Raw genomic sequence first — 18,497 nt, 5'->3', positions numbered from 1 at the left:
TGAGGGAATCAGTCCAGGGAAGATATATTTAAGTTTCATATTTTAAAAACAGTAGTTTACCAGGGGAAATGACATGCCAGAAGGAGGAACAGAGAGTGTCACTTTAGAGGTATCAAGTCCAAAGAGGTTCAAGAGATGATAACTCATCTAGTTGATGGGATTAGGAAAGGCTACTTGGAAAAGATGCCGTATGAGAAGGATGGCCAGAAGCAGTGGGGATGGCATCTCAGGCAAAGCGTATGGGATGAGCAAGACCCAGAAGACAGAAAATGTGTTCCGTGTGTGAAGAACAGCAGGTGGAAAGTCTGATTTTAATGTAGGATGTGTGTACCTCGCACATGACTATTCACATATTCTGCTCTGTATTAGTTATTCTTGTCCATCTCAGTGCCTTGAGGGCAAGACTGGTATGTTTCTTATTTCTGCCACCAACACTATCTGCTTCTACATCCTACGCTATGTTTTGCCTCTGTTCCTTTCCTGACACAATGTCTCCCACCTGCAGGGCCCTGACCTTCACGTTTTCATTTAACACTACCATTTTTCCTCGGAGAAGCTTTCCACGACCCCCACAGCACCCTGTGTTCTTTTCTAAAGAGCCAAGTCTTTAACATGGTGTAGAAAGTCCTGTGTGACTTGGCTCCTGCTTCCTCTCAAACCTCACCTTGTGACAGGCCTCCCCCACCATCTGTGCTCTGGTACTCTGGCCTTCTTTTAATTCCTTGGGAAAGAAAATGAAACAGACTTCCTCCCTTCTCAAGTACTCTGCACGTGCTGTTCTTTACACTTGAACTTTCTTGCACTGTACTCCCAGATAGGATGACCAAGGAAGGCCTCTGGAATGAAGTGAGATTTAAGCAGAGCAAGGGAACAAGCCATGTGGCTATCTGGACTAAGAATGTCCCAAACAGAAGGATGGCTCAAAAGCCCTAAGCTGTTAGTGTACCTGGCATCTAGGAGGGACAGTGATGAGGCCCATGTGGGTAGGCAGAGAGAAAGGGCTAGAGTAGCAGGAGATGAAATCAGAGGCAGTGGAGGCCTGGATCATGTAGGGCCTCCTAAGCACAGAAAGGGCTCTGCCTTCCACTCCTAGTGAGACGGGAGCCACTGGAAGTTTTAGAAGGAATGACGTGATCTGACTTGGTTTTAAAGGTCTACTCTGGCTGCAAAATACAGACTGTAGGGGGGTAAGGGAGGATGCAGGAAGACCTGAAGGAAGGTAAGGGCTATAATCCAGACATAAGGTGATGGTGACCTTGAGCACGGTGGGATAGCGGTAGAGGTGGCGAGAAGTGGTCAGATGCTGGTTGTATTTTGCAGATGGAACTGACAGTATTGGCCGATGAAGTGGATTTCTCTTTAAACATCGTATCTCTTCCTTAGATAGTAGTAAGATAGCGTATGTTGTGATGCCTGGGTTCAAACCCAGCTTTACCACTTACTATAACCTTTAAGCAAATGACTTAATTTTCCTGTGCTTCAGTTTCCTCATTGGTAAAATAGGGAGAATAAAATAACTATGTCATAAAGTTGACATAAGGAGTAAATGAGTAAATATTTGTAAAGCACTTAGAACACTGCCTGCCATTTAGGAAATACTATACAAGTGTTTACAAGGCAAATGAGCGTTCGTCAATCCCCAGCTTGGTCAGGCTCTGGGTTGTGAGTTATGAACTTTTCCTCCAGCACTTTCATAGTTTATAGATATATATTTAAATGATCATTTAACAAATAAATGTCTCCCTCCCTACACTGAGAGCTTCATAAGGGAAGAAACTGTTCACTCTTCTACCCTGGTAACTAGAACAATTCCCTGGTTCATGGTCACACTCATGAGAGATTTACTGAGTCAGTGAAGGAATGACCTGATCACATTTCATTATAATTATCTTTTTACACTTTTATCTACTCTACCAGTGTAAAAAGCTTCTCCTTTATCTTTTGATCTCCTGTATCTAGCAGAATTCTAAGCACAAAACAGGTGCTCAATAAATGCTTGTTGAACTAAAGCAAGAACTCTATAAACATTTTCTGTAATCACTGCCCTAAATGTATGATATTTTCAATCTGAAGGGCTGTTTGGCAAAAAAGAACAGCTGATGTGAACAAACAGAATAACCTGAGTGTGGCAAACATTCTTCTACCAAGATGTCTGAAATAATCTTCTTTAATACATGCACCAGCATAGCAATGGAAATTCTGCTGTGACTGCAGAAATACTGATCATAAAAGGTGGGCACCCAACGGATGTACCTTCAAACTGCAAGTCATCTACAGCTGCCATTCAGCCAAGGGTCTTCTCCCAATTATTAGGAAGATAATTTACAGAGGTCTAAAAAGGAAAAATAAATAAATTTCACACGATAACATTAAAAAATCTACAAACGAATCTTATTTCAGCATTAGAAATGGTATTGCTTTTCCTTGCGTCCTTTTTTAGTGGGATCCGATAGGTTTATATAAAGATAACCATTTAGCATCAGATACTATTAAAACCGTTATAAAAAAAAAACTAATGGTGGGGGGCTCCATTGGTTCCATGCAGTCTCACTGTGTGGGTGTTTAAGGGCCAGGTGCAGCCTGGAGATGGAAGAATGAGGAAGGGGAGGCTGGGGTTTGAGAGAGGTGGCTATGAGGGCAGTGGAGAGCAAAGGCTGTCAGCCTAGCCAGTGGTTAAGGGCACAGGCTCTGGAGTCGAACAGACCTGGGTTTGATTCCCGATTCTGCTGCTTCTGGCCGTAACACTGTGGGCTCCTGGGGGGCCTCAATGTTCTCATCTGTAAAATGGGTTCATAATTGTACCTACTCACACGATACTGGGTGCCATTAACTGAGGCAAGTAAGTGTAAGGCGCTTAGTGCATAGCGAAGCAATTAGTAGGCGCTGGAGTGATGGGGACCCTACAGCCTGGGGCACCGTGAGTCCAGGACGGTCTGGGAAAGAGCTACCCAAGAACCACGGACAGTGTTTTAGGAGGAGAAGCTGGGCCGCAGCGGCCCGGGTGGGCAGGAGATCCCGAGCTCCCTCAGTCCCGGGCCGGCCCCACAGACCCCGCCACCTCACCTCGCGGGGCTCGGCGTCCAGCTGGTGCGAGGAAGCCTCGGACCTCAAATTCTGCGAGCAGGCTCCGGTCCCGCCGAGTTGCCGGAAACCGGAGATCCGAGGGGCAGACCTTCTCCACCTCCTCCGGGTAGAGCCCCGCCTCCTTAAAAAGACAGCACCTCCCGGAGACGCCGCTTCCCGAGACCTCTGCGGGCAACTGTACCGAAGCTCGCTTCGTCTGCGGCCCCTCGAAGGGCTAGGCTTCGGCTCTTAAAGAGGCAGGTGGCGCTGGGCGGACCGGTGGGGACGTGAGAGGGTCCGCCTTGGCTCACCTCGCTCCGGGGGTGGGGGGGCGCAGAGAATTCTGGGTTTACTTTATGTTTGGTTATACCTCTTTTCTTATTGAAATATAAAGTAGCGTAACGGAAGACGATTGTGAAAAGAAAAAAATGTCATCAATCCCCCCATTCTTTTTTGGCCATAAAAATTTAATTAACCAGTGAGGGAGAACGAGTCAATTAGTTTTTGAGTGTTGAATCAGTGATCTAGGGAAGGATGATGTCTGTTCCTAGGGACACCCCCGTAAGTGAGGTAATTTGTTCCTTCACTCCTGCGACGGTCTACCTTATGCCCTTGGAGCAGTGAGGGGTGACTGGAGATTGGCCTCGCTCCCCGCTCTGTCCCCGCCTCGGCATCTGACCACCACCTTGACTATAGCAGGGGCCCAGTAAACGACGGTGAAGTTGCACTGAGTGAGCCGGTGAGAAACATTTTGCCCCGCCGCCAGTCTTTGCTTGGTTATCACCTACACAACCCTCCAGATGTCGGTACCCTTCCCTCCTCCTAGGGAAAGCCTGCCTTCGCCTCCCAGGACTTCTTTTGCTCCCATAGTCCCCTGTGCTTGCTTAAACCATGGCAGTTGTTATTGTTTGCCTATCTTTGCCGGCGTGGGAGTGCTTTGGCGGGAAGGATCAGGAATGACTCTGGTCTCCAGGTCCTCAAGGCAGCCCAGAACCAGGGACACGATAGTTGCTCACTGAAGGTTAACTGTAGAGCGATCAAGTTCTGGCTGTCTGAGCAGCATAAGCCAAATTCACTGCCTACACAAGGTGGAACCTTTGACTTTGGCCTCACTACACTGGGCCCTATGGTCAATCGGAATGGCTTATTACATCTGACTAATAAAATAGTTACACACATACGGAGCGTATTTATTGAACTGACATTGTGATCAGGCTTTATACGTGCAGATCTCTAATTCTCAGAACAATCCAGCAAGCTTGAGGTGATTATCCTCATTTTATAAAGAGAAAGCTGGGGCTTCCCTGGTGGCGCAGTGGTTGAGCGTCCGCCTGCCGATTCAGGGTACATGGGTTCGTGCCGCGGTCCGGGAAGATCCCACATGCCGTGGAGCGGCTAGGCTCCGTGAGCCATGGCCGCTGAGCCTGAGCGTCTGGAGCCTGTGCTCCGCAATGGGAGAGGCCACAAGAGTGAGAGGCCCGCGTAACGCTAAAAAAAAAAAAAAAAAAAAAGAGAAAGCTGAAGTTAGCGTGTGTATGTGCAGGGTACTTTGGTTGAATGTGTACCAGGAATGAATTGCAACACACGAATTCGGTGTGCAAATGTATCAAACACTTCTTATGCCCCATGGCAGATCCTCTTGGCTTCATCAGCTGCTTATTTCACCACCACTGATCTTATTCCAGCTTCAGCAGCTGTAACCTAAGTGAGCTTCACCTCAAGTCCATAACTCGGGCTTCTCGCTTTCTGCATCAGGGCTTGTGTCTTGATACCTTGGGATTATGGGACTGCTGGAACCGTTCAGCACTGGGACAGGTGCAAGCCAGAAGTGCGGAAGTGGGGAGCGGTCAATGCCTCATGGGACAAATCTTTGACCGATGGAGTCAGTAACTGATGAATACATGCTTCTCTCTTTTTCCCCTCAGACTCTCCTCAGATATTTCATACAGCTTTCAAACTGTCTTGCAGGATCAAACGACCAAATGCCTTTGGAAGTGGCCAATTTGACTAGATAATTCTTTGTAGAGCACCCTCAACAAAGAATTGCACCCTTGCACTGGTTCTCCTTCCTCCCCTCCACCATTGCATTGCAATTCACCCTTGCAATAGCTCTCCTTTCTCCTCTGTTTTACAACTCCTGTCCTTCACTCCTGATCCTTGGACTCACACTTGCCAATAAAGTACTCACATGAGATGAGGAACCCACACTGTCATGTTGGTCAAGAGTGGCCCCAGAAAGCAGCCCTCAGGATGGAATTTTGGAACCAGACTCCTCACCAGTCAGATGGCAACAACAACCCCATTGCTAGTGATATGTGTGTGTGTGTCAGGCCAGGGGGGCGGGGCAGTGATAACACCTAGACTATATATTTCTTCTCTTGGAAACAGAAGTAAAAGTTTTATTGATATATTAATTATAATGATATGTAAGTTTTGGCTCAAAACAAGACAAGAATCAAAGATAACTATACCGGTTTAACTAAAACAGCAATTCTCAACTGGGGACTATTTTGCTCCCAGGGATGTTTGGCAATATGTGAAGACATTTTTTTTTAAAGAATTTTATTGGGATTTCCCTGGTGGTGCAGTGTTTAGGAATCCACCTGCCAGTGCAGGGGACACGGGTTCGATCCCTGGTCGGGGAAGATCCCACATGCTGTGGAGAAACAAAGCCCGTGCGCCACAACTACTGATCCTGCACTCTAGAGCCCACACGCCGCAACTGCTGAAGCCTGTACCCTCTAGGGCCCATCCTCTGCAGGATGAGAATCCCACGCACTGCAGCGAAGAGTAGCCCCCACTCATGGCAACTAGAGAAGGCCCGCGTGCATCAGCGAAGACCCAAAGCAGCAAGAAAAAAATAAAAACCATCATTCACTCTAAAAAAAATAATTTTATTGGAGTATAGTTGATTTACAATGTTGTGTTGGTTTCAGGTGTACAGCAAAGTGATTCAGCTACATATATATATATATATATATATATATATATATATTCATCTTTTTCAGATTCTTTCCCCATATAGGTTATTACAGAATATTGAGTAGAGTTCCCTGTGCTAAACAGTAGGTCCTTGTTGGTTATCTATTTTATATATAGTAGTGTGTGTATGTTAATCCCAAGCTCCTAATTTATCCCTCCCCTGCACGTTTCCCCTTTGGTAACCATAAGGTTGTTTTCAAAATCTGTGAGTCTGTTTCTGTTTTGTAAATAAGTCCATTTATACCATTTTTTTAGAGTCCACAGATAAGTGATATCATGATATTTGTCTTTCTCTGCCTGACTTATGAAGGCATTTTTGATTGTCATGACTTGTGAGGTGCTACTGGCCAGGCTGCTTCTAAACGTCCTACAATGCACAGGATAGCCCTTCTCAACAAAGAATTATCTAGTTGAAAATGTCGATGGTGTCAAGGTTGAAAAACTCTGAGCTCAAAATGTTCATATTTCCTTAACTCATCTGTCCAACTATGGTAAGGAAGGTGAGCCCAGCTGATGATACTAATTAGAGCTCTAACTGCTCTGCGAGGGGAATGAACCGGTGAGACAGAACCCACCCCACCCTCACCTAGATAGAATGGGGGAAGAATGCGGGAGGAAGAGCAGCAGAGGAGCAAGCCTTGCTTTAATGGACAGGGATGGGGGTGGAGGGGACAGTCTGAAAAGTATGAGCCTTGTTAGATGCTGCATGTGATCCTGACAGAGTCCCCTGGCTTTCCACAGGGGAAAGCTGGTGACCCCACAGCTGAGCCATGCTCCAGAAAGTGTCTCCAACACCTGCTGAGTGACGCCCATCCCAGGGAGAAGAAGGCTGCTGGCCTTTGCATCATCGTCTCAGGTGCAATGTTAGAGAACTGCCACTGATTATTTTGGCAAATGCCCTGTTTTTATAGCGTGAGCTCTGAGTCAGGTCAAATAAAACCAAGACCTGAGAATGGAGCTTTCCAAAGGAGATGTCAGACAAGTCACATAATGACAATTGTCTGTGAATGGGACTTTTTGAAGAGCTCCAAACCTATTCTTCCCCTTCCAGTGGTTACTAAATTGCTAATTTTTGCAACAACCATGGTTGTGAAGCTGTTGTTTTTCAAGGCTACCTTGGAGCGGGGAGAGGGGAATGGGGCTAGAGCAACTTAGAACACCACAAAGCTCACTGTTCTTACTAAGATTCAGCTGTTTTTATTGAATAGACACTTCTCTGATTATCACAAACCTTTTTTTGATTAATTTACAGAATACCGAAAGAAGTTGATTTTGACAATTTTTGCCAGTGTTCTCATGCTTTTATGAAGGAGTGGGTTTTCAGAGATTCTTATTCTTCTATTCCAGAAGTGCTGCTAATTCACTTACATTAAATGCATTTATTTTTATATATAGATATTTCAGTCATCTTTTTCACATTAATTACTTCTTTATATCTTCTTTACCTTTTTTTTGTATCTTTATTGGAGTATAATTGCTTTACATTGTTGTGTTAGTTTCTGCTGTACAACAAAGTGAATCAACTATATGTATACATATATCCCCATTTCTCCTCCCTCTTGAGCCTCCTTTATCCCACCCCTCTAGGTTGTCACAAAGCACCGAGCTGATCTCCCTGTGCTATGCAGCAGCTTCCCACTAGCCATCCATTTTACATTTGGAAGTGTATATATGTCAGTGCTACTCTCTCACTTCGTCCCAACTTCCTCTCCACCCCCGCCACCTGTCCTCAAGTCCGTTCTCTACTCTGTGTCTTTATTCCTGCGCCACCACTAGGTTCACCAGTACTACTTTTTTAGATTCCATATATATGTGTTAGCATATGGTATTTGTTTTTCTTTCTGACTTACTTCACTCTGTATGACAAAATGTAGGTCCATCCACCTCACTACAAATAACTCAATTTCATTTCTTTTTATGGCTGAGTAATATTCCATTGTATATATGTGCCACATCTTCTTTATCCATTCATCTGTCGATGGACACTTAGGTTGCTTCCATGTCCTGGCTATTGTAAATAGAGCTGCAGTGAACATTTTGGTACATGAATCTTTCTGAATTATGGTTTTCTCAGGGTATATGCCCAGTAGTGGGATTGCTGGATCATATGGTAGTTCTATTTGTAGTTTTTTAAGGAACCTCCATACTGTTCTCCATAGTGGCTGTATCAATTTACATTCCCACCAACAGTGCAAGAGGGTTCCCTTTTCTCCACACCCTCTCCAGCATTTATTGTTTCTAGATTTTTTGATGATGGCCATTCTGACTGGTGTGAGGTGATACCTCATTGTGGTTTTGATTTGCATTTCTCTAATGATTAGTGATGTTGAGCATCTTTTCATGTTCTTTCCCTTCTTTCACTAGCTATTTTTTTCTTGCTAGTTCAAAGTTATACATCCATTTTATTTTATCTTGGTTGTTGCTTTTAACTCATTTTATTTATTTTTTCCTGTTTGCTTTTTAAGCTTATTTATATATATTTATATATGTGTATATATATATATATATATATATATAATACTCTATTGAACAAGTGGCTCCTAATCTCTTATTTAACACATTCCCCCCATCTTTATTTATTTTATTTTATTTTATTTTAATTTTTAAAATATATTTTTGGCTGCGTTGGGTCTTTGTTGCTGCACGCGCGCTTCCTCTAGTTGCGGCGAGTGGGGGCCTCTTTTCATTGTGGTGTGCAGGCTTCTCATTGCTGTGGCTCCTCTTGTTGTGGAGCACAGGCTCTAGGCATGCAGGTTTCAGTAGCTGTGGCTCACAGGCTCTAGAGCGCAGGCTCAATAGTTGTGGCACATGGGCTCTGTTGCCCAGCGGCATGTGGGATCTTCCCGGACCAGGACTCGAACCTGTGTCCCCTGCATTGGCAGGCGGATTCTTAACCACTGTGCCACCAGGATGCCCTCCCCCCAGTCTTTAATTCAACAATTGTGTATTTGTTTCCTAAAACTTCTATTTGACTCTTTTAAAAATCATTTTGGGTAGCCTATTAATGCTTTTTTGTTTTAATCCAGGAAGGCAAATGATTTAATAGCTTCCTGGTGGAAGCTGATCTTTGCTGTCAGGGTGCCCTGGCGCCTATGAGTGCTTTAAACCTTTAATACATAGTTATAGCTATTTAAATAGTCTTATTGATAATTCCAATGTCTGAAATTCTTGAGGATCTGAACGTTGTTTCTGCTGATTCTCACTCATGGTGGTTTGTTTCTTGTGTGTTGATAATCTTTGTGAGCTCATATTAGTTTCACCCTAATCTATGTGAATCCTCAATATCTAAATATTTTGTCTTTTCTAAAAAGTCCTATTTGGCTCTTTTATCAAAAGTACATGGTCATTTTTGACACCAAGATACAGGCGATACCTCTTCAGAGAGGAGTTGCTATTGCATCTTCCAGAAGCCAGGAGTCACTGCTGATAGGGGACCACTTCCATATCCTTTGAGGAGTTTCCATCTTAATACAGGAATCTCAGTCAGCTCTCCTATTCTACAGCTGATTCAGGGCTTAGTTTCACAACCACAGAGCTGATATTGGTGCCTATCAGGGCTGCTCTAACTTTTCTATTTGCCCAGGACTATTTTGCCCAGTTCCCTACTTTGGTTTTACCCAATGATATTATTTATGTTTATGTATATACATATGTGTGAATGCTTGGAGGTATTCCCTTAACTCTTATGAAAGCAGTACGTTAAATAGTTATTTCATGGAAAAGCTAACTGCTTAGTGAGCAAAAGTTTGACGTACTGCCAGAAATGAAATTCTCAACTAACCTTTCTAGTACTCAGAATTCCAAGCATGCACAAAAAAGTAACGAACAATATAATGAAATCCCGTATACCATCATCTATATTTACTTATTGCAATTTTGCTATTGATCCCCCTTTTCCTTCTTTCTTTTTAAGGTTTTGTAAGGTCACTTTTAAAACTTAAACACATTTGTTTTGAAGAGAAACTTCTATTGACTCCATGAAATGGAAAACCATGATCTCTTGCCAGTAATAGAATGTAACCGTAATAATAAATAAAATGAAAATCAAAGTTATTAAAAATTAAGAAAATAAACAATAAGATATAAAAGTAATAATGAATTGATTTATACAAATACATACCTGAAAAGTTTTTCAGTGAGAATAAAGGAATAACTTATGATCAATCAGTAATGAAGATATGTATATTAAACTCATTGCCTCTTCATTTAAAATAAGGATTAGTTTCTAGAATAATAAAATGATTCTTTCCTTTGGTTTTGATGTTATAGCACCAAGAATCCCAACTCCCAACACATATCTGCAACTGGAAAGGAAGGGTAAAACATATTTAACCACTTTTTAGATTTCAGTTATACATATTTATAACTACTTTGTATTCTAAACAATTGTCAGCTTCCAAAGTGATGGTTGATGTACTGCTGAAAATAACAGAATTACTGGAGTTTTGAAATATTTATGGGCAGCCTGTGTAACATGGTGTATCAGAGGTCCACCCCAAGGTCCAATGATTTGTAGGAGGTCTCAGAGAACTTATAGTCATACTCATAGCTATGCTTTAACAGTGAAAGGATACAAGAGAAAATCAGCAAAGGGAAAAGGCACATGGGGCCAAAGTCCAGGGAAAACCTGGCATAAGCTTCCAAGGGTTCTCTCCCAGTGGAGTCACACAGGATACACTTAACTCTTCCAGCAACAAGCTGTGACAACATGGGTGAAATATCGTCTACCAGGGAATCTCATCAGAGAACAATGCCCAAGGTTTCTACTGGGGGCTAGTCACATAGTCATCCTCTGTCTAGCATGTACCTAAATTCTAAATTCCCAGAAGGAAAGCAGGTTTTCACGGTAGCTAAAATGTGAAAGGAACCCAAATGTCCATCAACAGATGAAGGGATAAGCAAAATGTTTTTTGTTTGTTTGTTTGTTTGTTTGCGGAGCACAGGCTCCGGACGCGCAGGCTCAGTGGCCATGGCTCACGGGCCTAGCAGCTCCGCGGCATGTGGGATCTTCTTGGACCGGGGCACGAACCCGTGTCCCCTGCATCGGCAGGCGGACTCGCAACCACTGCGCCACCAGGGAAACCCAGAAAAATGTTTTATATACATACAATGGAATACTATTCATCCTTAAGAAAGAAGGAAATTTCACAGTATGCTACACATGGAAGAAACTTGAGGACTATGCTAAGTGAAATAAGACAGTCATAAACAGACAAGTACTGTATAATTCCACTTATATTAAGTATTTACAGTAGTCAAAAATCATAAAGACAGAAAATGTAATTGTGGTTGCTAGGAGCTAGCAGGAGGAGGGAATGGAGGATTATTGTTTAATGAGTATCATTTCAGTTTTACAAGATGAAAAGAGTTATGGTGATGGCTGCACAACAATGTGGATGTTCTTAATGCCACTGAACTATACACTTAAAAATGGTTATAATGGTAAATTTTATGTTATGTGTATTTTATCACAATAAAAAAACAAAAATAAAAAAGTAATAGGCCCAGTGATTGCAGATGTAGATCATATAGTTCTAATAACTTTACATAACAACTCTTTCCAAAAACAAAGGTAAGGGAATAGAAGAAGATACACTATGCTAACACTAATCAAAAGAGAGCTGGAATGACTATATTACTTTCAGACAGAGCAAACTTCAGAGCAAGGAAAATTGTCAGGGATAAAGACATTTTATAATGATAAAGGGGTCAATTCTCCAAGAAGGCATAAGCTTTAATGTGTATGTGCCTAACAACAGAGCATCAAAATACATGAGGCAAAAACTGATAGAACTGAAAGGAGAAATAGACAAATCCACTCTTATAGTTGGAGACTTTAATACCCCTCTGTCAGAAATGGATGGACCTAGCAGGCAGAAAATCAGAAAAGACGTAGGAGAATTCAACAGCACCATTGGTCAACTGGATGTAATTAACATCTATAGACCACTTCACCCAACAACAGTGGAATACACATTCTTCTCGAGCTTACATGGAACATTCACCAAGATAGACAACATTTGAAGCCATAAAACATACCTTAACAAAACAAACATAAATCAGAAATCATACAATATATGCTGTCAGACCACAGTGGAATCAAACTAGAAATCAATAACAGAAAAATACTTGGAAAACTCCAGAATACTTGTAGATTAAACAAAACACTTCTAAATAACACAGGGCCAAATAAGAAACCTCAAGATAAATTAAGAAATATTTTGAACTAAATGAAAATGAAAATACAACTTAACAACATTTGTGAGATGCAGCAGAAGTAGTACCTACAAGGAAATTAATAGCGTTGAAAGCATATATTAGAAAAGAAAGGCCCGGGTTCAATCCCTGGTCGGGGAACTGAGATCCCACGAACAGTGCAGTATAGCCAAAAAAAAAAAAAAAAAGAAGAGGGCTTCCCTGGTGGCGCAAGTCCGCCTGCTGATGCAGGGGACACGGGTTCATGCTCTGGTCCGGGAAGATCCCACATGCCGCGGAGCGGCTGGGCCCATGAGCCATGGCCGCTGAGCCTGTGCGTCCGGAGCCTGTGCTCCACAACGGGAGAGGCCCGCATACTGCAAAAAAAAAAAAAAAAAAAAAAAAAGAAGAAGAAGAAAGAGAGAGAAATCTAAAATCAATAATCTAAGCTTCCACCTTAGCAATTTGGAAAAAGAAGAGAAAATTAAATTCAAAGTAGTCAGAAGAAAATAAATTAAAATTAGAGCAGAAATCAATGAAACTGAAAACAGGAAATCAATAGAGAAGATCCATGAACCAAAAGCTGGTTCTTTGAAAAGATGAATAAAATTGATAAACCAGGCTAAGTAAGAAAAAAAGAAAGAAGATGCAAGTTTCTAGTATCAGAAATGAAAGAGGGACATCACTACCAATCCCATGGATATTAAAAGGATAATAAAGGGATACTAATAATTCTATACCCACACATGTGATAACATAGTAAAATGGACCAATTCTTTGAAAGACACAATCTGTGTAAACTTACACCAGAAGAAATAAACAATCTGAATAGGCCTGTATCTGATTAAAGAATTTGAATAAATAATTAATAACCTTCCAAAACAGAAAAAGTACAGGCTCAGATAGGTTCACTGGTGAATTCTACCAAACAATTAAGGAAGAAATTATGCCAGTTTTCTACAATCTCATCCAGAAATTAGAAGGAGAGGGAATACTTCCTAACTCATTCTGTGAAGCCAGCATTACCCTAATATCAAAACCAGACAAAGACATTACAAGAGAAGAAAATTAGAGGCCAATATCTTTCATGAATATAGATGCAAACATCCTCAACAAAATATTAGCAAATTGCATCCAACAATGATAAAAAATATTATATATCATGACCAAGTGAGATTTATTCCAGATATATAAAGCTGGCTCAACATTAAAAAATCAATTACTGTAATCCATTACATAAAAAGCCTAAAGAATAAGAATCACATGATCATATCAATACATGCAGAAAAAGCATTTGACAAAATTCAACACCCCTTAATTATAAAAATTCTCAGCAAACTAGGAATAAAGGGGGAACTTCCTCAAGTTGATAAAGAACGTCTACAAAAAACCTACAGCTAACATCATACTTAATGATGTTATAACTAGAAGCTCTCCTGCTAAGATCAGGAATAAGGCAAGAATATACCCTGATGGTTTGTAAACTGGCCCCCTTACATGGAAGGCAGGGAGAGACCAAAGAAAGAGGTGAATCACTCCAGATTGGTAGGTGGCAGGATGGCGTTTTAAATAAGCAAGGGGATTTACGAGGCTTGTCTTGGGCAGCCACAAGACAAGTAGATCTCTGAACACACCCACCATTATCTTAAAAGTTTATACAGAGGACTTAACTGGGTTCAGTCATATATACCATCCAGATGGTCTCAACATCACATTACTATCTCAGCCTGCATACTTGGGTAGCTTCTAGCATGGGGAAGGCAAGCAGAACACACATTCCAAAGACAGGGGAGGAGGTGAGGAGCTTCTGATTGCCCAAGTCCAGCTTACAGGTTAACCAGTGGTCATGTCCTCTCAGTAATCTCTTCCAATATCCCCTCTCACCACTCTTTCAACATCATACTGGAAGTATGAAAAGGAAATAAGTGTATACAGATCGGGAAGAAATAAATAAAGCTTTCTTTGCTCATAGATTACACAATTGTTTATGTAGAAAATCTGAATGGGGCTTCCCTGGTGGCACAGTGGTTGAGAATCCACCTGCCAATGCAGGGGACACAAGTTTGAGCCCTGGTCCAGGAAGATCCCACATGCTGCGGAGCAACTAACCCCGTGCACCACAACTACTGAGCCTGTGCTCTAGAACTGGCGAGCCACAACTACTGTGCCCGCATGCTGCAAGTACTGAAGCCAGCGTGCCTAGAACCCATGCTCCGTAACAAGAGAAACCACCACAATGAAAAGCCTGCGCACCGCAACGAAGAGTAGCCCCCAGTCGCCGCAATTAGAGAAAGCCCGCGTGCAGCAACGAAGACCCAACACAGCCAAAAATAAATAAAATAAATAAATTTAAAAAAAAGAAAAAAGAAAATCTGAATGAATTGACCAAAAAACTACTGGAACTAATAAGTGATTATAGCAAGTTTGAATGATACAAGGCTAATGCACAAAAGTCAATTGCTTTCCTATATACCAGCAATGAACAATTGGAATCTGAAATTTAAAATCATAATACCATTTACATTAGCACCCCCCACACTGAAATACTTAGGTATAAATCTAACAAAATATGTAGAAGATCTATACAAGGACACCTATAAAACTCTGATAAAAGAAATCTAGGAAGAGCTAAATAAATGGAGAGATATTCCATGTTCATGAATAGGAAGAGCCAGTTCTTCCTAACTTAATCTATAGAGTCAACACAATACTGACCGAAATCCAAGCAAGTTATTTTGTGCATATTGACAAACTGATTTCAAAGTTTATACAAAGAGACAAAAGACCCAGAATAGCTAGCACAATACTGAAGGAGAAGAACAAAGCTGAAAGACTGACATGACTTGACTTCAAGACTTAATTTAAAGATATAGTAATCAAGAGAGTACGATATTGGCAAAAGAATAGACAAATAGATCAATGGAAAGAAGAGAGAGTCCAGAAACAGACCCACACAAATATAGCCATGTAATCTTTGACAAAGGAACAAAGGCAATACAAAGGAGAAAAGAAAGTCTCTTTGACAAATGGTTCTGGAGCAACCAGACAGCCACATGCAAGAAAAATGAATCTAGGCACAGACCTTACACCGTTCACAAATATTAACTTGAAATGGATCTTAGACCTAAATATAAAACACAAAACCATAAAACTTGCAGATAACACAGGAGAAAAACTAGATGACCTTGAGTTTGGTGATGACTTTTAGATACAACACCAAAGTCACAATTCATGCAAAAAGAATCGATAAGTTGGACGTCATTAAAATTAAAAACATCTGCTCTGAAAAAGACACTGTCAAGAGGCTGATAAGACAAGCTACAGACTGGGAGAAAATATTTGCAAAAGACGTAGCTGATAAAGGACTGCTATCTAATGTAAACAAAGAACTCTTAAAACTCAACGATTAAAAAAAGAATAATCTGATTTAAAAATGAGCAAAAGATTGGAACAGACACTTCACCAAAGAAGATATACAGATGGCAAATAAATATATAAAAAGATGCTTAACATCATATGCCACTAGGGAATTGCAAATTAAAACAAGTGGGATACCATTACGTACCTCTTAGAATGGCCAAATTTCAGAACACAGACACCATCAAATGCTGGTGAGGATGTGGAGCAACAGGAACTCTCATTCATTGATGGTGGGAATATAGAATGGTGCAGCCACTTTAGAAGAGAGTTTGGCAGCTTCTTACAAAACTAACCATGCTCTTACTATAAGATCCAGCAACTGTTCCTTGCTATTTACCCACATGAGTTGAAAACAAGTCCATGAAAAAACCTCACACAGATATTTATGGCATTTGTCTTAGTCCATTCAGGCTGCTATAACAGAATACCATACGTAGACTGGGTAGATTATAAACAACAGAAAGTTTTTTCTCACAGCTTTGGAGGCTGGGAAGTCCAACATCAAGGGATCAGTAGATTTGGTATCTAGTGAGTGTCCACTTCCTGGTTCCTAGGCAGCCACCTTCTTGTTGCATCCTCACATGGTGAAGGGGCAAGGGAGCTCTCTGGGGTCTCTCTTATAAGGGCACTAATCCCATTCACTAGGGCTCTACTCTAATTACCTAATCACCTCACAAAGACCCCACCTCCAAATACCATCTTTAGGGATTAGGTTTCAACATATGAATTTTGGGGAGGTACAAGCATTCAGGCTATAGCAGCAGCTTTATTCATAATTGCCCAAATTTGGAAACAACCAAGATGTCCTTTATTTGGTGAATAGATGAACTGTGGTACATCCAGACAATGGAATATTATTCAACAATAAAAAGAAATGAGCTATCAAGTCATGAAAAAACATGGAGGTGAGCTTCCCTGGTGGCTCAGTGGTTGAGAGTCCGCCTGCCGATGCAGGGGACGCGGGTTTGTGCCCCGGCCCGGGAAGATCCCACATGCCGCGGAGCGGCTGGGCCCGTGAGCCATGGCCGCTGAGCCTGCGCATCCGGAGCCTGTGCTCCGCGATGGGAGAGGCCACAACAGTGAGAGGCCCGCATACAGCAAAAAAAAACAAAACATGGAGGTTTCTTAAACGCATATTACTAAGTGTAAGAAACCAATCCGAAAAGGCTACATACTGTATAATTCCAACAATATGATATTCCAGAAAAGGTAAAACTATGGAAACACTGAAAAGATGAATGGTTGCCAGGGGAGAGGGAGGGATGAACAGGTGGAGCATAGAGGATTTCAGGGCAGCAAAACTGTTCTTTATGATACCATAATGGTGGATACGTATATATCACATATTTGTCAAAACCCATAGATTGTACACTACCGAGAGTGAACTCTAATGTAAGCTATGGACTTTGGGTGATAATGATTTGTTAACATAGATTCATCAGTTGTAGCAGATGTACTACTCTGGTGGGATATGGACAGTGCGGGAGGCTGTGCATGTGCAGGGGCAGGAGGTATATGGGAACTCACTGTACTTTCTGTTTAATTTGCTGTGAATCTAAAACTGCTCAAAAAATAGCCTATTTAAAAACAAACAAAAACAGGAAAAAACAAGTCACACCAGGGATATAAGATTGCTTTGGACCTGGCAAAATGCTACATACACATGAGGGTTATTATGGCTTGAAGAGGCAGGTGCCTGCACTTTGTGGGCACAGCATGTGGCATTTGCATTGATATGCTCAGAAAGAGAACATCTTTTGGAGACGGTTTTTCTTTCTCTAAATAAAGTTTGTGTGCTAGAGGCCAAGGTTGACACTTTTTAGAGGTGACAGGCACTTTCCTGTCATTCTTCCTTCTGCCCTAACACACAGGTATGTAAATGTCTCAGGAGGGGTAATCTTAAACTTTGTGAATTAACTCCTTAGAAATTATTAATGGCAGAACTGGCCTGAGGCCACTTCCCCTCTCTGGGCCTCAGTTTCCCTGCTTAAAAAAGAAAGTGGTTTTCGATGTTTTCTAAGACACTTTCCCTCTCTGAGCTTCTGTGATTCTTCTCTCAGTTTCTCCAATGAGCCAGGCTCTCTCTAGCTTGTAGTTCTTTGGACGTGTGGCTCCTTCCACCAGGACCACTGACCCCACTTGCCTGGTTTACTGCTTGCTCTTCTGTCTTTCTGGTTTCAGCATAGACATCACTTCCTTGGGGAATTCCTCTTGACCTCTCTAAACAGAATAAGCTGCCCCTTCTCCATGCTCCCATAGCCCCCACTCAACCTCCCTCTCTGTACTTAATACACTAAATGGTAATTTTCTGTTTACTTGACCCTTCCCTGCTCTACACTGCACCCTGCCGAGAGCAAAGTGTTGTATTTATTACTCTACCCCCAGTGCTAAGTGGAGGCGCAGTTCCAGATTTCCCAGTTCTGTCTACCTGGAGAGCTTCCAGACCCAGATCCTCTGGGAAGGGTTATGCCTCCAGAAACTCTCAACCACCGGCTAGAAGCTGTGAGTGGGAAAAGCATCCTTCTGTAGGAAAGAACAATTGACGTTATTAAAAGACTACTTAACATTAGAACTTACTTATAGCAGAGCCTTTCTAAAGAAACACGGAGTCCCTCTAAGTGTGACCTTTTAAAGTTTTTGTTTTTAAAATTTATCAGAGGGAGAATTTAAGAGCTGAAGTTTCCCAGTCCAAGTATCTCTCAAAGGCTAAGGCAAAGAATGAGAAATGATCATTAGAACAGACCTTTAGCACCTGGCTTGGAATTTTCCATTCCACTGACAGGAAGGCAAACACCTTCTGTCCTGGCACCTTCTTCATATCCGGGTTGGCTGCTGCT

The 18,497-nt window shown here is 41.8% G+C and overlaps 1 protein-coding gene and 1 long non-coding RNA gene across 5 annotated transcripts in view; one reads left to right on the top strand and one right to left on the bottom strand.

Annotated features, from left to right (window-relative positions):
- YIPF1 (Yip1 domain family member 1) overlaps nucleotides 1-3,226 on the bottom strand; it is a 35,101-nt gene extending 31,875 nt beyond the window's left edge. The window contains exons 1-3 of one of the 4 annotated variants that reach the window (XM_027108474.1): nucleotides 3,064-3,210; nucleotides 2,705-2,777; nucleotides 2,254-2,332 (exon numbers count right to left, since the gene is read on the bottom strand). In XM_027108474.1, coding sequence (XP_026964275.1) covers nucleotides 2,254-2,284 — 31 coding nt within the window. In that variant the 5' untranslated portion in view covers nucleotides 2,285-2,332; nucleotides 2,705-2,777; nucleotides 3,064-3,210. Of the gene's footprint in view, nucleotides 1-2,253; nucleotides 2,333-2,704; nucleotides 2,778-3,063 lie in introns of all 4 variants that reach the window. The other 3 variants (XM_027108476.1, XM_027108475.1, XM_027108473.1) reach the window with 3 other exon arrangements.
- A 3,092-nt stretch (nucleotides 3,227-6,318) lies between these two features.
- LOC113622383 (uncharacterized) lies at nucleotides 6,319-7,433 on the top strand. Its single transcript, XR_003433499.1, has 2 exons — nucleotides 6,319-6,901; nucleotides 7,298-7,433. It is a non-coding gene; the product is annotated as an uncharacterized LOC113622383 (long non-coding RNA).
- Nucleotides 7,434-18,497: the final 11,064 nt, after the last annotated feature.

Source organism: Aethalodelphis obliquidens, unplaced genomic scaffold (genome assembly GCF_003676395.1).
Source record: "Aethalodelphis obliquidens isolate GAN/ISIS:26980383/991018 unplaced genomic scaffold, ASM367639v1 scaffold9, whole genome shotgun sequence".
NCBI classification, from domain to species: Eukaryota; Metazoa; Chordata; class Mammalia; order Artiodactyla; family Delphinidae; genus Aethalodelphis; species Aethalodelphis obliquidens.
This window is presented reverse-complemented; position numbering and strand designations above follow the sequence as displayed.